The following is a 25,021-nucleotide window of genomic DNA, read 5'->3' as shown; positions in this document are numbered from 1 at the left end:
GGAAAGAAGGAGCGAGAAAGGAGGTAAGGGGGCAGTGAGTGAAAGTGGGAGGAGTGTGTCTGGGTGTGGGACTGTCATCCCATTGAGGGGAGTAACTGTGGTGTTTTGATCAAAATCCAACAGACGTGGGAGAGAGGGGTGTGAGTGAGAGAGAGAGAGAGAGAGAGAGAGGGAGAGAGAGAGATTTCCACCCACCCAACAAGGAGACACACTCATAAACAGCAGGCAGACAGAGTGAGAGTCAGAAAGACACAGGATCTCAGGGCAGCAGCAGTTCAAACAGCTCGGCAGACAGAAACAGAGTTTCATTGAGAGAAGATGTTTTATTAAAGGGGAGGAAAAGTCAAACAGACATACTCCAGCACACACACACACGAATAAACACAGAGCAGACAGACAGGCAGGAACAGGCTAAAACCAAAATATACTACCTTTAGTTGAGGGGAAAAGACTAATAAGGACACACTTACTGCACTCTTTCTCCCCACGTCTCATACACACACATACACGCACGCTGCTGCTGGTGCTGAGTGTGTGCTACCCAGCGTGAGGAGAAGGGCTGATCGACCCCCAACAAGTGGAGCGTCAGGGAGGAAGGAGCAAGCAAGTGGATGGATGCCTTTTGCAGACTCAGCGGCCTGGACCCTCTGTGGGTGAGTTTGTGATATGTTCACTGACCCTGAACTCAGTCTGTATATTTATGTGTGTGTGTTATTTTCCTGTGAACAGTTAATGTAAAACCACGTCCAGCTCAGTTACAAAGACGCACATTTTGCCTTGTTAGGCAAAGTTTGTGCTCATTTGACATAAGCCAAATCAATGAGTGAGTAATACCGTAAAACCATTTTCGTATTTCCAAGACTGTAAACCTTAATGCACAACTGCTCAACTTTGATGTGATTTAGTTTTCATGTTATTAGAATTAGCCATGTTAGCTTATGATCAGGCAGGGTTTTCCTTTGAAAAGTGGGAAGCTTGTAGAAGAGAAATGTTAGTTTGCAGCACTCAGCTACAGGAAGACAAGTCCCCTGATACACACTGACCTTCTCAGATTGCAGCCTGTCTGTATGAGAGCACATTAGAAATCTAACCTAAAGCAAGTCTGAATGGGAGAATTTACCTTTCGATCTGTGCCAGAGTTGCGTTTACCGTCACTCCAATCTGATTCAGCACTGTGAGATGCTGAGAAGTAGAGATGCGTCACACTGAGTGCACTGCTGTTGCTGGACAGGCTTTATAGTGTTGTATATTAGCAAACCTCCACATTCTGAATCCCTGCTCGAAAGTAGGAGAATGGCTGCGATCCAGCTGGAATTCCAAAATTATTGAATGCACTCACTCTCAGCTCTGACTCTCTCTCCCCCTCTCTCTCTCTCTGTTTCTGTTTCTCATTACAGCTCTTTCTCTTTTTCTGCTCCTGCAAAACCTCAAAACAACAGCCATAAAATGATATTGAGAAAGTGAAAGTAAACCATGTTATCTCGTTCAGCTCTGTTTGCAATGAAAGTTTAAAGAACAGATGTGATGTTCTGAGCTACCATTCATCCCAACATAGATGTTTTAACAAATGTTTTTGTCTCAAGTTGGCCGCAGTACATTCAGTTATTAAGTGTAGCAATCAACCCTTCGCATGGTTTTGAAGCAGCGTCATTGTTTGCTCATTGGTCATGGCCCTGGGGTAGCAGTGGGAATTGATTTGGCACTTACACAGAACTGAACAAGCAGAATCCAGCTCAGAAGAACAGGTTGGATTGAGAAATACATTGTTTGTAAAGTTTCCAGGGTTGACAAATTTAAAAGGGGCCAATTCAGGAGCTGACAGCATATTCAGTGTTTTTCTTTTTATATCAAGCCAGCCTGTAATTTGAAAACAGGACAAAGTTTAGGTGAAGCTGTCAGGAAAGTGACTGAAGATGACTCAAATTACAGTGTCTTTAGTTCATGCACGTCACATGCTCACGTTAGAGGCTGTTTTGCTCACAAGCCAGTGCAAGATCTTAATTATTGACCTTATCCATGCCTGGGTTATAAGGTATTGAATGAATTCATCAAATCTAGAGGATTTAAAGGAGTTATTGAGCAGATTTGTAGCACAGTAATCGTGTCCACTTCTTTCACATCACTGTGTTTGTCAGGTAAAAATACACACCTTGAGGCTCCCAAGCTGTCAGCCTCTACTGGTTTACTGCTACCAATCCAGCCAAGGGTGAGAAACAGTTTCGGTACTGAGCAGAGTGCACAATAAATTGCTTGAAGAGGGTCTGACAAGATAGATTTCTCACATAAAAGTGCTCTGTTCATCCGTCTGCCACTGACCACAGGAGTCAGAAGGGTCCGTGAAAGTAGCCGCCCACTCACTGCCTCTGAAGAGATTTATGACTTAAATGGGTTTTGGTACATCAGTGCTCACAGAGACCATCAGTGTACAGTCTGTGCAGAAAGGTGTGTTCATTACATAACCTTAAACACCTACATATGAGGATTTCTGTTTTAATTTTTGCTGCCTTGCAGTTAGGCAGTAAAAGATGTGTGCAAGCTTTTATTTGAACGAGTCACTTACTGTCAGGCCGTGATTCAGACCCTTGTGGCTCCAGAGGCGGCAAACAGTAGTGATTGATGGTAAACATGAATTTATCATTTTTCATGCTGAGACATGCTGGCCTCCAAGAAGCAGCATCTCTGCGTGAAGGCCATCTCACCTGCTGAGCCAAGGGTGAACAGTTTTTACATGATCCTGCAGCTGCCACCAATTGAAGGCTCGCTCGCTTTTACCAGTCCAGCAGGGCCAGACTGCTCCGACCATGCTGAAAACCACTTCCTGTGGTGACTCCGCAGGGCAGCCTCGTTAGCACAGCCAGACACCCTGCCCCTCATTAGGCCAGCGCGGTGATAAACAAGGGACGCAAGACAACAACAAGCCACTCAGGTTTTGGAGTGGGAATTTTTTTTGTACAAAATGAGGCCTCTCCTGCTTCTGTTGCTGTTACATAATCCCAAACTTTTGGCAGCATTTGCCCAACACACCTCGTCTGCACAGGCGTTAATGGTTTACAGGCTTTACTATTAGTATAATCCTTGACCTCACTTTTTAATATGTTGACAGCGTTCAGTGTTCTACTGAAATTAGGTAACAGGCCGAAGACGTGGTCAAAAAATTTCCCATACTGGCTCTGTTTTTTAGCAAAAGAAAACCACCTCTAACTCACACTCTCAGGACTGGGCACAGACACATTTTCTGTTGACTTGCTGTGGTTTCTCTCTTCACTGCCCTGATGGATGAAACGCAGGACCCGCACTAAGTCTGGACTTGGCCTTCACCTGCTCTGTCTCTCAGATGATGGATATAATCTCACAGTTTTACCTCACTTTCTGATTCTTAGGCACATTGTCTTGATCTGACCTTTTGACCTTCTGTTTGTTGTAGGACTGGAACCGTACATGGTACACAGCCAACCCAGACCTGACCCAGTGTTTCCAGAACACAGTACTGGTGTGGGTCCCCTGTATCTATCTGTGGTTGCTGGCACCTTTCTACTGTCTTCACCTCTACTGCCATGACTGCGGACGCATTCAACTGTCCTGCCTCTGCACTGCCAAGATGGTGAGACTTCACGCAGACTTTGACCAGGCTTAAGTTCATTGTTCAAGGTTTTTTATAAGCAAGAAGGAGATACGAAAACCAAATGTCTGGTAGTTTTTGTCAACAGGATTCACAGTTTAACTGAAAATATACAGGAAAATGTGACAACCATAACGTTTGTCCAATCTGTCTCCCATTACTTTCCTCTCCTGTTCAGGTGTTGGGCTTCCTGCTGGCCTCCTTTGGCTTTGTGGAGTTCTTCTATATCCTGCTGGAAAGGAGCCAGGAGATAGAGCAGCACATGGTCTTCCTACTCAGCCCCATCATACGCAGTATGACTGTGGTAAATATTCTGGCTCATTCCTCATTTTATTTGTCCAAATAGGAATTATCAGACTAGAGTTATTTTATTGTTCATTTGTGAGCTTCACGGGTTAATGCAGAGCCCATGTCTAACCTTCTGTGACACATGTTTCAGGGTGGTTGAGCAGCATCCTGCAAAGTGATTAATCATTAAATTAAAAGTCTATTATCACCATGGATAATGGCTTAGGTCAGCTTGTGCACTCATCTACCTGAAACATTGTATTATATGAGTATGTGTATTCACTGTGTGGGGTAGGACAGAAAAGTTGGAAAACTAGCATTTACCAAAATCTAATTAAGTATGAACAGTTGCACAAGATGGGTGTAAAACAGTTGACAGGTCTCTTTGATTGAACTAGGTAGCTATTTTAAAGTGATTTGAAAATGCGATTCCAGCTAAATATATAAATCTTATATAAATAACTTTAAGAGATAATGCAATGAGGGAATGCAACAAAATACATAGTGGATGCAAGAGGATTCAAGTATAATAGTAACGCAGTGCAGTGGTTTTATGTAGTCCCAGTGCATCCATGGTTGAGCCTCATGTATATAGGAAGTGGATACAGAAACCAGCTCCTTGTGGACTACAAATTTAAAGTGTTGTGGCCATCATCATCTTGGTTTTTTAGATCCAGAAGTGACCATATTTGGACAAGAGGGTGGTTTTGCAATGTGTCTATGTGTCCATCCTGGTTGACAGGTTGCCACTGACTTGTCAATCACAGGAAGCCACGCCCTAAAGCATGCCCTGCTTTATAGACTATCAAATGGGACCATAATAACCAAAATGACCACCATGCTGTATTGCATGGCAAAACATTTACTGAGGCAATAAATGAAATTTCTCATCTGTTTCTATACAATCATCCAGTGTAGGCCATTTGAAAGAAGGCAGGTTACAGCACTCCACAATGGCTTCAATTTTACACTTGAGGCTGCGTCCACATCCTATAATCAGTCTGCATTATGGAGCTTTGTGCTGATTTGTGGTTAAAATAACACATCTGACATCCCTCCTGCGTTGCTCGGGGTAACAGAAGAGTATAGGGAATATTTCAGCCTGCGTCCTGCTGGCTCACATTCCAAAATGCAGAGAAATGAAAGAACATATAGCCTTCATACAGTATGTTGGCCAGACACTGAGGTGCAAAGATGCACAACAGGGGATAGATTTACAGTGCTGCAGGCAGAGCAAATATTGCAGTACCCTGCAAACACAGTCTGTATTTGACCATCGCTCATCAGAGTGCAGAGTACAGATGTACTGACATCAGTTACTATTTGATGTGGAATGAGCGCAGGTACGTATGTGGAAAGTTTCAATGCAATGAAAAATGTGATCATATGTGCTGTGCAACTGAGAGACCATATGTCATTATGAAAAATGGATATAAGGCGAAATTTTTCAGAGGTTTATAAAGGCCTTTCCAAAGCGTATTGTGTAATTTTCCCTAAACACGTCAGATCACAGGCCGATCAGATATAAATGTGACCATTGCCTTTCTTGTGAAATTTTGGTGGATAGTCATTGCTCATTCGTTCAGGTTTATGTACTGAAGTAGATGTTTGTCTAATCCTGCACTGGCATACAAACGTGGTACTCAGTGATGGAAGTAATCCGGAGTAATCCTGCACCTTAAAATAAGTTCAATGAAAGGCCTTCCAACCTTTTGGTTCATCTTTAAAAAGCACCAAACCACCAAATACAAAGGTGATGATACATAATTGTGGCCTCAGTCAAACCTAATTACATAGAAAGGTTGCATCTTTATATAGGCTACAGGTGTGCTGTTGGACTGGATGTTTGACGCCACTTCTTCTTTGAGCGCCATTGTTCTGACCAAAACTGTATTTAAGGTGCAGCGTGTTAATTGCAAAGCCTGTGCTGTAAGGAGGAAAAGACAAAGGACATAAAACATAATCAAATTTACTTGATGGGTATGCTCATTGATTTGCTCAGGTCAGAAGTGAAACAGCTCTTTAGATCCAAGACCTGTGCATATTTTTCAGTATAGCTGAGATCTTTAATCAGTCCAAATATTTTCTCTTCTCCCTCCAAACATCTTCAGTCAAACTATAGAGCTACCCTTCGCGTATCCGGGTAGTAGAAGGGTGGGCTGAAGATCATTATGGAAGATAAGGGCTGCTGTGTAATCAGAGAAATGTTTTTAAGTGACTTGTTTTGATGAAAAGGCTGCAGGTTTCTCAGAACATTGATCCCACTCATTTTCGTCAGATTTTAAATGATACTTTACTGAGTAGGCACAAACAGAAAAGGGGTGCAGCTCGCAGCATGGGTGGCATGGCAGATTTAGAGCGCTGTTTATCCTCAGCAGCAGAGTTGTTAGAATTAAAACACAGTTAAAGGGTGCTAGGTTCAGATAGATGTTGTTCCTCAGTCAGCTCTCAAGCTGCTTTCCTCACAAAGCTTCCTGTCTCTGCAGCCCCACAGAACTCCTGCACAGTCTCACTCTCTCCGACTCAGACAGCTTTGCCCACCTGTGGTCTTTTCAGACTCCTGAGTAAATAGCAGCACGTGTTTGGGTACAAATGCACTGAGATGTCTCTTGTATGCTCGGATGCATTTCAAAAAACGTCATTTATTTTGAGGATACAGTTTATCACTCTAGGGAGCAGAAAACAAACATCCACAAAATCATATTAAGAGTGTCATCAATCTTTGAAACTATTTGCCAGACCTATCTTTAACAAAGGATATAATTTTCTAGATGTTGATTGTAGCCACCCCCCACCGCCCCCCGCTGCCTGGGTGCAGGCCTGGAACACTTTGCTCTTGTTGCTCTGACCAACTTGTTTTGTTGCCTTCATCTCAAGTCAATGTATGGGAACCGCTTTGCTCCAAGTCAGTCAGCCTAGAACAAATCGTGGTCACTATTGATGAAAAGTACACGCATGGCGCTGACTATAATCAGCAATACCATGACGTAAAACTCTATTCCCTCCCCACCACTGCAAACTTCCCATGTAATTATAAGGTAGGGTTTTGATTTGGGGCTTAGTGATAGACTTAGTTCCACCCACTGACTTCTACAAACAGATGGGCTGATGGTTTGCAGCAATATGGCAAGTCAGAGCGGAAGGCTCAGAATAGGAAGCTGCTTCCCCTCCGATGGTGACCCAAGGTCAGCTTTACGTTTAAGGTTTGGTTTGGGGCTGAAGCAGCCTCAACCTCATCAGTTCAGGACTTAAAGTACTGTACCAGGAGAGGACATAAAGTTCTAGCTGCGGGCTTGGTACTACTGACTGACATACAGTAGGTCAATGATGTAGGAGATATGCAGTCCCATAAAACACTTCAAAGCTATCCTTTAATGATCAGAACAAGGGGACAAACATCAAGTGGGAGTATAAGAACTTTTATTTATTACATAAAACTCAGCAATCAATATTTCCACGTCAACAATGTAAATGACTACCTGTAGAGAAAGATCACCTGACACTGCAGGTCCCCTAAGCTTGACAAACGTTTTAGCTCATAAAACAAACGTGGTTTTACAGCCCACACCTTTACTGTCTTTGTTAACTTCCCTCTCTTTGCTTTTGCAGACACACTGGGAGCTTTTCATAGAAAAAATAGTCTCAAAAAATACACATTGACAAGCTAATGACCACGGAGGAGCTTTTAGCAGCTTAGAAACCTGCCATCAGCTAGTGGAGACCAAATTAAAGCAAAAAAAGAGTGATTACTTTAGTTACATTCATCAGGTGGACACAAACTCCCAATGAGTGCTTATTGCCTCATATCAGCTGGATGTTTGCAGCATCAACTTTATTAGATGATATCAAGTCAATATTTGGTTTATAGCTTGAGCTGCCAAAATGACAAATTTAAGTAAATTCATGAAAGTAAAAGCTACTTAGTGAATGGAAGGCTACTTTTAATGTGGATGTTTTCTTCTCTTAAGCACATCAAATTCCTGGATGTGCATGTGCTCTCTGTATTTTCACATCTCATCTAAATGTGAGCCTTTGGCTCCAATATCTCAAAGACATCTAACTCAGGTGGACAGGAGACTCTAAATTCCCCATAAGTATTATTGTAAGTGTCTGTCTGTCTGTATTTATCCTTCAACAGACAGGAAAGTGTCAGGCGTGCAGGGGAAATACATACAGCAAATACAGCAAATACATACCGCTCTCCCTCTCGGCCACCACACAGAGATGCTTACACATCTTTCCATAGAAAATATCAAGTTGTTGATGTGAAAAACTTATATAATTACCACACCACTGTAGTTTATAAGAGGACAGCACTGTGGCTCATCCCAAAGTAACCAATGTGGTTCTCATAATGAAACCTAAACCCGCTTTCTCCTGACTTGGTGATGAGCTGGCAAAAAATACAGATTCAGAGAGGGACCCATTATATAGACTCCTCTGTGGACAGATGGCCATTTCCAAACACTGAATCTGTCTCTTTGGTTTTCTTTTGTTATGAAAGAAAAGCATATGACTACGTTAAGTAATGTGTGCAGGACATCCAGCCTACTCTTCATGTGTCATTTTTTGTGGCCGACAGTCAGTCAGATCACATCTGTGCAGGCTGTGGCCAGGGAAATCCCAAACCCAAGGTCTTTCTCCAAACCACCATCAGCTGCATTAGATCAGACCAAGACTCTGATTAAAGCCTCTCTGCTCTGTTGACAACAAAAAACATCATTAGCTACTATGGTAGAGATGATGCTTTGTTTTCTTTGGTGGGGTAATACTAAATGGGAACTTGGAATGTTTTTCCCCAAAACACCGGGAAAAAAGGGTTTGAAACTCATTGGTATGTAAATGAATGATTTGATTTTTTAAAAATCAAATTATACTTAAAAAACATTGTATCTTGTCTTTGTGCAGAGTTTTGGCTCTCAGCTTTCAGGCTCTGAGATAGTGTTGTTCCCCTTGCTGTGCTGCCAGAAGTGCTTATGCATAATCTAAATTATGCCTCACTGTCTTTATCTGTGTCTCTTAAGATTTTGGCCTTATGCATCATCCAGCTGGAAAGAGTAAGAGGTTGTCGTTCCTCTGTATTCCTCTTCCTGTTCTGGGTCTTGGCTGTTGTCTGTTCCCTGGTGCCACTCAGAGCTAAGATCCAGCTGGCCATGGACGAGGTACGTCTACAGTTTTTTTAATTTTATAGAATATTAACACTATACCTTACAATTAGATACTAACATCATCCACTAGCCCCCCTCCTTTATGTATTAACAATGAGTATTTCAGAGCTAAAGTGAAGGTGTTTGTCCGGTTTGAACTCAGTGAACCTGCAGGTCTAGTCTTACCCAGCGTCTAGACACAAGACTCCAGCAGCACAGTTTGAGATATACCCTTGTGTCAGCAGAGAGTTTCTATTTCATCCCCCAATTTTAACCAAGGTAACCTAAAGTTAACCAAGTGTTGGAGGATGACACTGCCAATTCTGGTCAAGCATGTGTGTGTTTAAGTTTCCTTTTCTTCCTGCGTATCCTGTCAGACACTGCAATCATTGTTGTATGGGGTAGGTTTTCTATTTAAGCGCACACTGCCGTAGGGCTGTCGTATTTGCATTTCTATAAAAAACACACAAACAGACACACACACATCCATATTTCTGTTTTATCGTCCTCAGTGTGACATTCCCACACTGCTTGGGGGAGAGTAATGATGGCCCTGGGATAAATGCTGGTGAGACATGGCAGCCCAGGGTCAGACCAGAGGAACGTCAGCGCTGTGTTTATGGGCCTACACGGCTGTAAACACAGCCAGATGGAAATCTATGCATCCGCACATAATGCGAGGCCATTAAGAATTCAGACACAGACGCTTTTATTTCATAAAACCACCCTTAAGTAACTCCCCCTATATTTTACCACAATATCATTTATCCACATCTTGAATAACCATATTGATATGTCGGGATTCTGTTAATCAATTTCAGTGGCTTTTGCTCGGTCATGTTGGTTGAACTCTGGTCTAGCATTATATGTACATCATTTTTTAAGACTCAAAATAAATGGTATATTGCAGTGGGAAATTTGCAAATGAAATTGCCTTATAGTTATACAGAAGTTACAGAAGGAGTCACTTACTTGCTGATTGTTAAATGAGAACAATGATACCACTCTCACGTCTGTACTGTAAGCTAATCTAGTTGTAAGCTAGTCATCAATCTAAAAAACTACCGCGAGCAAAATAAGCTGCTTAGCTAACTTGGCACTGAAACTGGAAACAGAGCTAAAAAGCGAGCCTGGCCAGGTTAAAAAAACAATCATGTGAGTACCTGCACCTCGAAAAGTAATATCTGTCGCATCTTCTTTGTTTAATCCGTGGAAATGATGTACAAACATGCGGTAAGGTGTAAAAACCTCAGTGCGTTTTTCTGTGTGGGCTTGTTACTTTCTGTTTAAAGCCTTTGTGCTAAGCTCTGCTAGCCATTTGCTGGGGGTAAAAACATGTTAATTTGAAATTTTAATATTTTGTGAGTAATCCCAATGAGTATCTGTTGTGTGAAATATAATTTCAAAGCTTAATTTTTTTTACTGTATTTGACAGGATTTTTATATCTGTCTTCATAGAACAGTGTTCTCTTGCATGTTTTAGTTTTAGTTTTCTTGTAAAGGCAAAATTAAAATAAGTGTTGCAGTAAAGCTCAGATTTTTTGCGTGTAGGTCTTCGACAGACACATTTTCTAAATATTTATAAATAAAGTGTTTAATTCACATTGACACGTGAATGGCTCGAGTTGACAGGGTTCATGTTTGTGGACCCTTGGCCATTCTTAGTTGCATGACCTACTGTTTTCCCACCCACTCTCCGACCATCCTGACCCAGTTTTTCACTGTGTGGCCGGATCCATTTGGCCCCTTCATATCTCCTTTCTGGGCACTGCTCCACACATTTCATAGAAAGTCATTTTGCTGTTTACCATGGCTCTGACTTTTATTCATACCCATACCGCTGAACAACACACTGGCTGTGGCAGTGGCACTGACCCACTAGTAAACAATATGCCTGCCAAAACCCACAGTTTCTGTATGTCAGAATAACATGCAAGTCCTACATTTCACAAAGCGGAGTGGTTAATATCGCAGCTGCTGCCTTGATTGAATGTAAGGGTGCTTGTTTGTCAAAACCACAATCTCTCTATTTACAGATACAGACTCGTAGCGTGACTGAGAGGCGGCTTTAACTATGGCTTCATTTATATGAAGTACACCATTAAAGACTTTGGGTTTTCACCCTGATTTAGCTTAAAAGTCAAAAATACTCTTTATTGTGTCTGTGATTTAAACCGTATCCTCTGCTATACAATGTGTAAGCATGGGAAAAGCCAAGTAATGACTTTAGTGTTGTTGTGAAACTGCACACAAAGCCTAAGTGAAGAACATTTACGTTGTTTCCCACAGGATGTTGCGGGATTTGTTAAGTAATGTTGAAAGAAATGATAAAAACCAGAACACATTTTGATCCTGTTGACTGCCTTATGTCTTCATGCAAGAACATTGTTTTTTCTGTGGTATGTGCTCAACCACAAAGCCAATTAATTGTGTCCCTGCTTTGAAATGAAATCTAGCTCACACAACTTGTCTGGAACAGTTTAGATAAAATAAACGGAAGGAACTCCGTTTATATCTGCAGCAGCCTCCTTAATTGGTGTTTTCTTCTTCTGCAGGGCATCGCCTCGGATATTGTACGATACCTCGCCTTCTTCTCCTACTTCACAATCCAACTGGCCCAGCTCTTCCTGTGCTGTTTTGCTGACCAGCCTCCAGAGGGGAAAACCATCTTGGAAAAGGTAGGCAGAGGAGAATGTATCCCACTTCCGCCGAAAACACCCGCTTCGATCCAAAACCCAGGAAAGAAAATGTCTCAACAGCTATCTTGTGGTTTTCAACTTTCGTTGTGAAGACCCTTTGGCCTTATGGAGGAAATGATGTGATTCACCTCCATCCTTCCCTCCTTCCTCTCACACTCTCACTTCATTGCTTGGGCTATCTATGAGGGATGTGTGAATGAGTGTGTGTGCATTAGTCGATGTTCTCCTGCATACCTTCAACAGGACTCACTCCTGCCATTGAATAACATCATGACTGCTGCTTAGAGTCTGTGACTAAACAACAGCACAGGAATTACATAATACACATCCCACTATCCCATCAATCATGTGCCTGAGAAGGGGTTTTCAAGCTCAAAATAGAAAGTTTACTCAGGGCAGCTGACAGGTGAATGAATATGAGGCTCTCATCAATCAAACAGATGTGTGATGTCATATTTCCCTGGAGATAAACAATCAAAACAGCTGGAAAAGTCCCTTACAAAGTCGTAGGCTGTGGTGAGAAGGTTGAGGGTGCAGAAGCCACAGTCTGGCGTGGTGGACACACCCATGGGTCGCTCCTTGGTGTGTCTTCCTCTTCTTCCTCCACCTCCTCCTCCTCTTCGACCCACGCTCTGGTTAGAGTTACTCACAGGAAGAGAGGAAGTGCAGGGATGAGGTGCAAGAGGGTTGGTAATGAAGAGCCTGGTGAGGGGGTGGCAGGGCGGAGAGATGCCATAAAGTATGCATGCGCTGACAAACTCTCTGTGTGTTTGTGTATCTCCTTGTCTTACAGTTGTGATGACACATTTCCACTCTGTCTGCACTAGACCTCAAAGCGTCATTTCCATCCTGCACTAACACTGAACTCTATTTATTCTGTTCTGTGGGAGTTCATGGCCTCTGCTCTCCACAATGGACCACCAGACTGTTCAGCGCTGTTTACACACATTAGCATTCTTGAACACACGCCTCACAAGTCCACCATTAAACCATCAACCAACCGCCTCTGAAGCTTTGTATGAAAGCCTTTGAGGGTGAGAGATTTACTGTGAAAATAAGAGTGAGTCTGGTCTTTAATCTGTTGCAGAATCCCTGTCCCGTCAAGGATGCCTCATTCCTCTCGAAGATTCTCTTCTGGTGGTTCACTGGGTAAGATGGTTCTTCAAAACCCTGTCATTTTTAGGCTCCTGCTGACTCACTGCAGTCACAGTTTGTACTTGTTTACGATCATGTGTGTGTTTTGTTGACGATTAAGTGAGTGAGTAATCTCTGTGCTCCCTCCTCAGGCTTGTTGTGAAAGGATATCGAACCCCGCTGGCAGCAGAGGACCTTTGGACCCTGAGGGAGGAAGACACGTCAAACAAGATCATCTCTGAGCTGCAAGAGGATTGGACCGCTGAATGTGCCAAAATTCAAAAGTGAGAACTCCTGATGGCTGATGTCTAGCAGTTGTGGGTGGTACCACAGCAATTTAGTATTGCACTTTTTAAATTTTGGAGACACAAAGACAAGACGAGAGCCATGCAAGCTTGCTAACATGTGCATAGTGAGAATGCTAACATGCTGGTGTTATATAGCTATCATGATTACCATGTTTACAATCCTAATTTAGCTGATAAACATGCTAACATGACCAAAAATGTCTCAAAATGTTGTGTCACTCACTGAAGGATGTGTAGAACTCCTTGGGATGAGTTCACTGACTTTATTGTGCATGTAATCCATGAAGAGCCCATTTAGTAGCCAGCAAGCTCTTAGTTGTGGCATAATTTGGGGCATTTTTCACCTTTATTTGACAATAGTGATGAGACATACAGGAACCAGGGAGAGGAAGGTTTATAAAATAAAAGGTCTCTGGTCAAAACCGATCCAGCAATGTCGCGGTTATGTGCCACGTGCTGTGACTCAGCTACCATGGCGCTCCAGCATGAAGAAACGTGATGAAGAAGACCGATCCTCAAAGCGAAAAGACACGTGCAGGATATAAACATGTTGTCTTTCTTGTTCCCTCTGGCGCGTGCAGCTTGTAATTTTGACACATGCTTGTGATCCACCGCACAGCCCTCCCTATTGTCAAAGTTTAACAACCAAAAAAATCTATTGCATTTTATTGCAATGTGGCCAAATGTTAGCATTGTTCTGGTTGAACTAATGACTCCAACAGACCATGACATAGCCATGATTGCGGTAAATTGAAATTCGGGATGTCTCATCCGCAGAGGGCTAGAATAGCTCACAAGGAGTCCCCTGAGGACATACAGTACCATAATGTCAACACAAGTGCCATATGTGTCATTTTCAAAGCGTGTTAACACAATCCAGCTCTTTGAAGATCTGTCGTTAAGTCCAATAATTATGTCAGCGCATAATGCCTTTCACTGCTGCTGGCAAATTCCATCAGTCCATCAGTGATGGTACAAAAAACAACGTTTTTTTCTTTACAGTCTGTTTTACATTAAAGACTTTAACGGCGCCGGCACCATGTTGAGGCATCTCTGACCCAGATGTCTTGTCTGTAACTGCGTTCTCTCCCTCTGGCAGGCAGGAGAAGGCCTTGGCGTCGGGTGTGGCATTGGGGAGCAGACTGCCAGACCAGGCTCAGCTGCTCAGAAAGCTGCAGAAGGAGCAGAGCTCTGGCTTCTTCCTGCTCAGGACGCTGGCACGCAAGTTTGGTCCATACTTTCTGACTGGTACCATGTGCATCATATTCCACGATGCCTTCATGTTCGCCATCCCCCAGGTGCTCAGGTAAGACTTAAAGGAAGAGTGCACAAACTCCCAAATCTGCTCTCGGTATCAGTTTAATCTGGCTGTAAATGGCTGTGTGGATATTTACCAGTGGAAACTTTAGCTGTAATCTAACCCCTACAGTGAAGCTCAGGGGTGTTTGGTTTGTGGTGCTGACAGACCCACAATTACAAATATAATCCACAAATGTTTGTATGTAGAGCGTGCTCTTTCTGCATGAAGATAGAAATGAGGCAGCTGTTTGTTGTTCTCAATAAATCTGTTTTTAAGAAGGTGACTGTCGCAAATAACTGTGTCCTTGGAAAGAGCTGTTGTTGTTTAGTTTTTTCAAATATAACTTTCAAGATCTCTTGACACCCACAAACCAAATGGCATTGAGTGCACTGTATTAAAGCCAATATTTCCCAACACCAAAGCAAAGACTAAAATTACCTTGATGGACTGCAATCCAGGCTACGGTATATTTAGGTTTTATTGTGTATTTGGGGAATGCACTGTCCAATTCAATGTGGAGATTTAGTTGAAAGATTACATTTTCCTGGTATGATGATTTATAGAAAAGGGTTTAGCAGATTTTGGAAAGCAAAAATATATTCATGAGGTTTATCACCTCAGATGTCACCTTCAGTGCACTATTTTCAATGATTTGTGACACAGACAACCAAATAACAACAGGAGCTGGCAGAAGTGAAAAACAGGTCATGACTGACCCGCCACCCGCCGCACCATCCCACTCGCCAGACTGGAATGTTGTTGTGATGCACAGCACAGAATCAGTGGAAGTGTTAATTACGGTCATGAAGCTGTGAGCAAGAAAAGTAGACGAGACCGCAGCCCTCTGTGCTCCAGTAAGAAGGATAGGCAGAGAGGGAGAGGAGGCTCTAAATGGCAGAAATGTAGTCCTACCACAATAAGAGCACCGTTGGCCAAGTGTGAGGGCAGCCTGGCCACAAGCAGAGCTCTGTTGTGCAACCCGAGCTGCTTTGTGTAGCCAGCAGCCGCAGGAGCACTCCAAGGCTGTTGGTTTAAGGCACACAGTCAAAGTTAGATAATACCGGATTGAAGGAAAAACACAGTAAAAAAGTTACATTGACAGGGTAAACCCGGCCCCTGTCTGATGTGATTTGAATCATTCACTACTTTCCAGGGAAAATCACATAGAAACAGGGTTTGGATTCAGTAAATTCATGGCACTGACGTGCAAACAAAACAGCTGGACTTCGTGATTACGTATTAATCTTCTCCTTCTCTTCTTCCACAGTCTTCTTCTTGGTTTCATGAGAGACGAAGACGCACCACTGTGGAAAGGCTACTTTTACGCCACTCTGATGTTCCTGCTGTCCTGTCTCCAGTCCCTCTTCAACCACCAGTACATGTATACCTGCTTCACAGTGGGAATGCGGGTGAAGACAGCTGTAATGGGCTTAGTTTACAGGAAGGTAGGTAAATCTGTATCTTGAGACAGCTGCTAACCTCTAGACACGACATAAATTATGTCTCAGATGGCAAAAGCTTTTTCTTCTTCCAGACAGGATAAAAGTACACAGCATTAAATAAAAGCTTTTCCCTCTAATGAATGATCGTCTGAAATCTTTATAAGAGAGACAGTTTCTCTATGCAGCACACTGAAGGTTAAATTGTTGCTTTTGTTGTCCATCCAGTCTCTGGTGATAAACAGCTCTGCCAGGAGGACTTGCACTGTGGGCGAGATTGTGAATCTGGTTTCAGCAGACACCCAGAAGCTCATGGACTTTGTGGTGTACTTCAACGCTGTCTGGCTGGCTCCAATTGAAATTGCTCTTTGTCTCTTCTTCCTCTGGCAGGTATGTTGAAATGTACTGCTCTCAAAAAAATAGCTCAGTTATGCACAACTACAATTTAACTGAAAAGACCTTGAAACCATTTTATTCTCTCTGTTCCTCAGCATCTTGGCCCGTCTGCCTTGGCAGGGATTGCTACTGTCATTCTTATTTTTCCACTCAACGGGATCATTGCAAAGAAAAGGAGCAAGCTGCAGGTAAAAATCTGTCAGAGTAATCCTTTACACTTTCACTGCAGTAGCCTTGACATCTGGCGTGTTAGGTCAGGGATGCCACAGCTGGTTTAGATAGTGGCGGAGGAGCCGTGTGGGTGTTTGGCCTGCATGGTACATTCTCTCTTGTCCTTTTGATGTCTGCCCCATATAACGTGCTTGAAAAACAATGAAAGGAAAGGGTGGGCAGTAGGAAGACATAATTTTTCATTTCTTTGGAAAAACAACAGACAGTTCTATAAATTTGGTTGCCAGTTTAATCGAACTTAGTCTTGAATGCACTGACCGCATCCCTGGCCCTTTGTTGTTTCCTTGTCATAAAAATTACTGAAATGTTACAAGCTATAAATTCTTTCTGAATTAAACAAGTTCCATGATGGTGAGGAACTACTACAAACCCATGTTTACAAATACATGTATTTACTGTGGTATGCGTGTCACTGCACCCACATTTCAGCTTGGAAACATATAAAAACCTTTTTGTATGGTCAACAGGAGATTCAAATGAAGTTCATGGACGGCCGCATCAGACTGATGAATGAGATCTTGAACGGAATAAAGATCTTGAAGTTCTATGCCTGGGAGAAGGCCTTCCTGGAGCAGGTTCTGGGCCACAGAGAAAAAGAGCTCAAAGCCCTGAAGAAGTCTCAGATCCTTTATTCCATCTCCATTGCATCGTTCAACTCCTCTTCTTTCCTGGTATGTGTGCTAAACTGAAAGCGCTGTTAATAAACAGGTTCATTCTGGTTGTCTTGAAGTTGACTTAAAGAATTAAGCTGAAAAAGTTTCATATATTTCTTACTGTCAAGAAATTCCATGAAAAAACTTAACCAACAATTAATTGATTCTACATTTACACAAAGCCTTATTTTGCTAGCTTTGTGCCATAACTTCTACTTTTGTCAAGCTATACTACATCTATGCTAGCAACTGTTTAAGGGTGTGCATAGCAATGTTTTAAGCTAAATGCTAATATCAACTTTTCCAGCTGGCATAATGTTTCCCATGTTCTCCCTATTAGTTTAGTGTGTTAGCATGCTATATTTGCAAATAAGCACCAAACACAAAGTTCGTTTGACGCTTATGGAAATGTCAAAAACCAAAGTATTAGGCATGTTAAATGTTTTCCTGATGGTAGCACTAGATAAAAAGTAAAGGGATATTTTGATCCTGAACCAAACAGTTGGAACAACCTTCAAATGAACCAACCTCGCCATGCCATGCTAAACTAGCGTGGCAAAAACTCAAAGAAAAGTGAAATTACATACTTGCGACCGGTTTCGAAATACTTAAGTCTTCAGTGGTAATAAATGAGCTTGAGGCTGAGTGCCACAGACAGGGCGGGGAAGTCAGAAAGTACTCTGAGACAGACTAATGCACTGATGTTGGTTTTGGTCTTTTCATGGGATATATTAACAATCAGTGAAATTTTGAAAAACACCAGCTTCATCCTTTGAAGTGTGTCTTTGACAATAATCTGTCACACAAGTTTTTCCTGAAAATGTAACATTTAGCATATTTCCCCCCTTAGATTGCCTTTGCCATGTTTGGCGTCTATGTGATGCTCGACGACAGAAACGTCCTGGACGCACAGAAAGTTTTTGTCTCGATGGCGCTGATCAATATCTTGAAGACCCCACTAAGTCAACTTCCATTTGCTATAAGCACGACGATGCAGGTAGGTGACAGTTTAATTTTATACTCATGATTGCTCTGAGATGTTGCTCCATCTATGTTGCCAGTCGAGGTATATATTCATGGTAATATATGAAGGATATAGGTCAGTTAACTAACCACAGACTCCGTTTCAGGCTATGGTTTCGCTGAGACGTCTGGGAAAGTACCTGTGCTCCGAGGAACTGAAAGTGGACAATGTCTCAAAGACTCCATTGAGTTCTGGTAGGAGCCCAGCCCACGTATAAACAATTACATAGAATGAATAAACTACTATCCTGCGCTCTTTCACCAATTTCCATATTGTGTTACATACTGCATACGGCCTGAAATCATAGGCTGTCATAATCAATATAAGCTGCCCACAAGTTTTGTTGTTTATATCTGTGGAGTACCACAGCCTTGTATGGATCATGTGCACTGTCACTTCCTGGGTTCCGGGCTGACTGGTAGACAGGGTAATTATAGGATGTTTCCATTTAGCGGTTGAACGTAAATCACAGCATGAATTCAGACATATGAATCATAGAGGAATAAAAAAAAATGCTGCACTCTTCTGTCTGTAATCTGTCAACACTTCCTAAGACAGCTTGTGAAAAAGCAACAGCTCTGTAATTTGTATGATTAAGCAAATTCACTTGTAATTACGCCCAGGCTGCGCTCTGACGACTAACTTCAAGAGGGAATTTTTGTTTGTTTGTCACTCAGGTGGACAGAACATGTGCTGCCTTCAGTGTCTATTGCAGGTTTTGTTCATTATACTTCTTTCTTGTTTAGATGGGGAAGACGTGGCAATAGAAAACGGCACTTTCAGCTGGTCTGCAGAGGGCCCTCCATGTCTTAAAAGGTATGAGTATAGAAAAAGAAGTAACAAGATACAATATCTGCAGTAAAAACAAAGTGAGAATAACAGGACAATTCCCTTTTTTGTTAACAGGATTAATGTCCATGTGCCTCGAGGTTTCCTTGTTGCTGTGGTGGGACATGTGGGCAGTGGAAAGTCCTCGTTGTTGTCCGCCATGCTCGGTGAAACAGAGAAAAGAAGTGGCCGTGTTGCTGTTAAGGTACTGAGCATTTGTTCCACGTGTCAGTTCTATTCATAGTTGAGGGTTGCATTCAATAAATATTGACACTCTCTCCTCTGACATCTGTCTTCACAGGGATCTGTGGCCTATGTGCCCCAGCAGGCCTGGATTCAAAATGCAACAGTCCAAGACAACATCATATTTGGTCGAGAGAAGCTGAAGACGTGGTACAACAGAGTGCTCGAGGCCTGTGCACTGCTGCCCGACTTGGACATCTTACCTGCTGGAGATTCTACAGAAATTGGAGAAAAGGTATGAAATTGAAATGACATTAAAAAGTTGTTCCTTGTCTCCAAATCCACATAGATTAATCTAAACTTGCAAATAACTGTCCATTCAGGGACTGAACCTCTCAGGCGGGCAGAAGCAGAGGGTGAGCCTGGCCAGGGCTGTCTACAGAAAGGCTGATGTGTACCTCCTGGATGATCCACTGTCTGCTGTTGATGCGCATGTGGGTCAACACATCTTTGACAAAGTCATTGGACCAAAAGGAGTCCTTAGAGACAAGGTAATAGTTTAATTCATCCTGTTCATTTTGGCTGTGAAGAACCAAAACATGGCCTTACTAACCCTAAACCACTTTCAAGAAAGTGACCTGCACTATTGTTCTCATAATATGGAAACCACCACTTTGCTGACATTTTGTTTTCAAGAAAGTTTCAATTTGGTGTTGGATTGTGCTTACATCCTATTTTTCTGACCTGTGTGGCTTGCTTTACAGACCCGCATCCTGGTGACCCACGGGATGAGCTTCCTGCCGCAGGCTGACCATATCCTTGTCCTGGGTGATGGAGAAATCACAGAGAGTGGCTCCTACCAGGAGCTCCTCAGCCGCCATGGCGCCTTTGCTGAATTCATCCACACTTTTGCCAACACTGAGCGAAAAGAGAGCGCCATCCAGAGAGGTGATGAGACATTTTAGCATTTGATTTAAAAGGCAAAGTTTTTTAATTTGAGTTTTTGTCACTTATTAAATCTTAAACATTCTTAATAAAAATGACCTCACCAATACCAGTAAAGGGTGTGACCAGTAAAGGGAATTATTTGTTATAAACACCATTCTAAAAATGTTACAATTAACAACGAAACACCTGTCCCATTCTTGTAGCTGGTTCCAGGAGGTCAAATGCTCGTCTCAGCATGGTCGACTTCATGCCATTCTCCAGAGACCTGTCACAGGAGCAGCTCATTGGGTACGTAAACAAAAGTGTGAATCGTAAATGTGTCATGAAGATGTTTGGAATCCCAAGCATCTTTTTTACGAAGCTGACCTCTAGCCTCTCTTTATCCTCCAGAGGTGACACCACTAATACCAACCTGCAAAATATGGAGCCTGTGTCTGAAACTGAGCAGGAACAGGTACCAGAGGACCTGGGCAAGCTGACTGAGGTTGACAAGGCTCGCACTGGAAGGGTAAGTCTGAGAAATGACTTTTGACTACACCTATGATGTTGTGAAATTGGGCCTATATTAAAACTGACAAGCCCCAAGAGAACTATCATCTGACTGTGCCGCTCCCCTTAGCTCTACATACAATTATTTTAGTTTCCTGGCCAGCAGCTTTACATGTACTGACAATAATACTCACAATAACGTAACTACAAATAAAGCATGGTTAATTTCTAAATAGGCAACTGCTTGATAAAAAGTTTGTTATATCAACTTCAAAGATAAAATCAGTGTTTACAGTTTGTTTCTGCGGCCTCCATGTGGCCTAAATCAAAAAACATAAATATATACAAAGAACATAAATATATACAAAGAAAAACCAAGTAATCTAATCCATTGACATTGACTGGTACATTTTGTGTTGTTCTACAACAGGTGCGGTTGGAGATGTACAAGAAGTACTTCAAGACCATCGGCTTGGCAATCATCATTCCCATCGTCTTCCTGTACGCCTTTCAGCAGGGCGCCTCACTGGCCTACAACTACTGGCTCAGCATGTGGGCTGATGACCCCGTTGTTAACGGCACCCAGATTGATACCGACCTGAAACTGACCGTTTTTGGAGCACTGGGCTTTGTACAAGGTCAGTAAGTAACAAAGAATTATAGCTTTGATAGCTCTATTTCTACAAGATGAAAAGTACTTTTCTCTAAAAAAGACTACTCGACAACTGAATCAAACTTCTTTCCCTTCTCCTCAGGTGTGGCCATCTTTGGTACGACTGTCGGCATCTCTATCTGTGGCATCATCGCCTCTCGCCACCTGCACATGGAGCTGCTGAACAATGTGCTGCATTCTCCAATGTCTTTCTTTGAGTGCACTCCCAGCGGCAACCTGCTCAATCGCTTTGCCAAAGAGATCGACGCCATCGACTGCATGGTCCCTGACGGCTTGAAGATGATGCTGAGCTACGTCTTTAAACTCATGGAGGTCTGCATCATCGTACTGATGGCTACACCTTTCGCAGCGGCGATCATCCTGCCTCTGGCTTTCCTTTACGCCTTTGTCCAGGTACACATTTAAACTCCTAACTCATGACTTTGATCTTTATGTTTTCTGCGTGGTGGCTTAGCTTAGCTGTTATCCATTACAGTCTGTAATTGGAAAGCTCTGAGCTCCAAAACCAACCCTGCTGATTTTGCCGTTCACTTGTGTTTTGTTCCCTACCTGCTGACATAGATGTTACAGACCTTCACTATGAATTATGGGAAAGCCCTTGGTTCTCCCTGTTGGTTTCACTTATTAAAGCTGGTGTTTTACTTTTCCACTGTGGGCTACAGAGCTTCTACGTCGCCACATCCTGCCAGCTGCGGAGGCTGGAAGCTGTGAGCCGCTCACCAATCTACACCCACTTCAACGAGACGGTACAGGGCGCCAGCGTCATCCGGGCCTTTGGCGAGCAGTCCAGGTTCATTCTACAGGCCAATGAGAGGGTTGACTTCAATCAGACATCATACTTCCCCCGATTTGTGGCGACTCGGTGAGACTTTATATTATGATTATAATGTAATTTAATTATATTTATACATTCACTTACTGAGGTGAACTTCATGAGGGTGACAATTCATAGAACTGCTGACAGTGACTGCTTCATGTTACATGTTACAAAAATACTTCTGGTTTTCATAATGAGGACACATTTTGGAACTTGCCCTCACACAGTTAAATCATTGTTACATCTATAGGTGGCTGGCCGTCAATCTGGAGTTTGTTGGTAATGGTGTGGTCTTAGCTGCTGCCATTCTCTCTGTGATGGGAAAAAGCACCCTGAGCCCAGGCATCGTTGGTTTGGCTGTGTCACACTCCCTCCAGGTAAGAGACTCTGCCAAAACACACACACACACACACACACACTCGCACACAGAAGCACTGGAGGTGTTCCAATGTCAGACTTATGAAAATTAAATGCACTACAGAAATTAAAATTTTAAATTAAACCTCATTGCATTTGATATTGCAGGTGACTGGAATCCTGAGTTGGATTGTGAGATCCTGGACTGACGTAGAAAACAACATTGTTTCTGTGGAGAGAGTCAACGAGTATGCTGATACTGCAAAAGAGGTCAGTGTTCCCTTAATGATAAATGATAAATGTATTACCAACAGATCACTGCATTAGCCACTAAATCCTACACTGCACAACAAGAGGCCTTTTTTGTTCTCTTCTCATTCTTTGTAACTGTCTCATTCAGGCCAGTTGGAGTATAGAGGGCAGCTCCTTGCCCCCGGCCTGGCCCCAGAGAGGCACCTTAGAGTTCTATGACTACGGGCTGCAGTACCGTAAAGGCCTGGAGTTGGCTCTGAAGGGCATTACCTTAAATATTCATGAAAGAGAGAGGGTGAGTCAAAAGCAGTTGTCAATCTTTGACGGTCTCAGTCATAGATCACTTAAATAGCTTGAATTGCAGGATTGTCATGTATAAATTCTAAACATTAAACTCTTTTCCAGGTTGGAATTGTGGGAAGGACAGGAGCTGGGAAGTCCTCACTTGCTTTGGGAATTTTCAGGATCTTAGAGGCAGCAAAAGGAAAAATCTTTATAGATGGAGTCAACATCGCAGACATTGGACTCCATGACCTCAGATCCCGTATTACAATCATTCCTCAGGTAGGACAGAAATAATAACAGAAACTGAACCCTGGCTTTTATCACATAAGCTGTTTGCAAATGTTGCGATCCGTATCCAATGTAAAATAAGACCCTCTAAAATAGTAATCCCGTAACGAATCTGGCCAGTTTAGTGATGAATAACATCTGTTGTCTTCTCTCCCAGGACCCCGTGCTGTTCTCAGGCTCCCTCCGCATGAACCTTGACCCCTTTGACACCTACACCGATGAGGAGGTGTGGCGTTCACTGGAGCTCGCTCATCTCAAAAACTTTGTCTCAAATCTGCCTGACAAACTCAACCATGAATGCTCAGAGGGAGGAGAAAACCTCAGGTACAGGAATTCACTGATATGACACAATGTAATGCAGATAAACCAATCGCCATTGTTTTGCTTTGTCAGATACTAAAATTTTACGACAGGGACACCCACAGACAGAATCTGACATGTGATTTTATCTCTCTCTCTCCAACTCTTTGTCTGAGTAGTCTGGGTCAGCGACAGCTGGTGTGCCTTGCCAGGGCCTTGCTGAGGAAAACTAAGATCCTGGTTTTGGACGAGGCGACAGCTGCTGTGGACCTGGAGACAGACACGCTCATCCAGTCAACAATCCGCACACAGTTTGAAGACTGCACTGTGCTCACCATTGCTCACCGTCTTAACACTATCATGGACTACACCAGGTACATTACAAACCACTTAGTAGTCTTTGTTAACAGACAGACAATTAATTACTATTTGGATCATCAACTTCTTGATTTCAAGTAAAATATAAAATATTTGATGGTTACAGCTCAAATGTGAGGAATACCACTGTAACCTTTTTTCCCCTTGGGCTAATTTTCCTGTTTATACTGCCAATAAAAGATATTAGACAGTTATTTCTTAAAGAATTGATTTCTTAGTGGCAGCCCTACAATCTAGTTTAATTTAACCAAATGCCAGCCAATGGTCTGGACACCCCAAAGGCAACCAGCTTTATTTAGAATGTACAGTATACTTTAGATCAGGTAGATTAAAATACAAATGCTTGATCTAAAACCCATCCGCTCTTTTTGCTGCTTCACAGAGTGATCGTCATGGACAGAGGCCACATTTCTGAGATGGACTCCCCAGCCAACCTCATCGCACAGCGGGGACAGTTTTACCGAATGTGCAGAGAGGCTGGGCTGGTCTAGGTCTGCATTGTGCTTCGTACCATGGAGCTGGTGTCCTGTACAGATGTGGCACCTTATTTGTGTGGCTTTCCTACACACACTAAATCAGGCCATTCTAAGCTTTATGGCAGCTCAAACGCTTCTCCATGAGGGCATTGTCATTGAATCTCCAGAGCAGCTGCTGATGCAGTCCCTTTTTGTTGGTTCTCAACATGCTCTCCTTCACCTCAGATGATGAACATTCAAAAGAAATCTACAGTGAATGGTTGAGAATCTTCAAGCTATAAAATATGTACATAGAGCAGTGGAGTCAGTTTATTCCATGGGAGGATTTAGCCAGTAACTGGAATGAAAGAGTACCACAAATCTTAAGGATTTTCATTCTCTTTTTTTAAAGGGAGTTATATTATTTTTTATAGTTTTTGTAAGTGTTATAAAGCACATGACATATTTTTGATGCTGTCTCAGGCTTTAAAGTTGATGTTTACTCACTCGTATTTTTCGCCTTTATGCCA

General features: G+C 42.6%; 1 protein-coding gene across 1 annotated transcript; it reads left to right on the top strand.

The window, feature by feature from the left end:
* Positions 1-611: 611 nt before the first annotated feature.
* Positions 612-24,903, top strand: abcc6a (ATP-binding cassette, sub-family C (CFTR/MRP), member 6a). Its single transcript, XM_069666596.1, has 31 exons — positions 612-653; positions 3,425-3,601; positions 3,798-3,923; positions 8,932-9,069; positions 11,610-11,732; positions 12,841-12,902; positions 13,040-13,171; positions 14,295-14,501; positions 15,763-15,940; positions 16,163-16,324; positions 16,426-16,518; positions 17,029-17,232; positions 18,065-18,211; positions 18,345-18,432; positions 18,985-19,054; positions 19,145-19,271; positions 19,368-19,544; positions 19,633-19,800; positions 20,014-20,197; positions 20,401-20,485; positions 20,588-20,705; positions 21,117-21,324; positions 21,442-21,752; positions 22,022-22,221; positions 22,427-22,553; positions 22,702-22,803; positions 22,934-23,080; positions 23,191-23,349; positions 23,516-23,682; positions 23,838-24,032; positions 24,419-24,903. Exons 1-31 carry the CDS (start codon positions 612-614, stop codon positions 24,525-24,527), a joined length of 4,533 nt encoding a protein of 1,510 aa, XP_069522697.1. The 3' UTR covers positions 24,528-24,903.
* Positions 24,904-25,021: the final 118 nt, after the last annotated feature.

The sequence above is a fragment of the Semicossyphus pulcher genome, unplaced genomic scaffold (assembly GCF_022749685.1).
Source record: "Semicossyphus pulcher isolate SPU_LCO1_2020_fin unplaced genomic scaffold, fSemPul1.0.p SCAF_17, whole genome shotgun sequence".
NCBI lineage: Eukaryota > Metazoa > Chordata > Actinopteri > Labriformes > Labridae > Semicossyphus > Semicossyphus pulcher.
This window is presented reverse-complemented; position numbering and strand designations above follow the sequence as displayed.

Bases quoted from the DNA above. Each gene is read 5' to 3' on its own strand.
- abcc6a (XM_069666596.1), top strand. From the start codon at position 612: ATGGATGCCTTTTGCAGACTCAGCGGCCTGGACCCTCTGTGG. The intron at 15,941-16,162 runs GTAGGTAAATCT...TTGTCCATCCAG, and splicing joins TGGGCTTAGTTTACAGGAAG to TCTCTGGTGATAAACAGCTC. The intron at 23,350-23,515 runs GTAGGACAGAAA...CTTCTCTCCCAG, and splicing joins GTATTACAATCATTCCTCAG to GACCCCGTGCTGTTCTCAGG.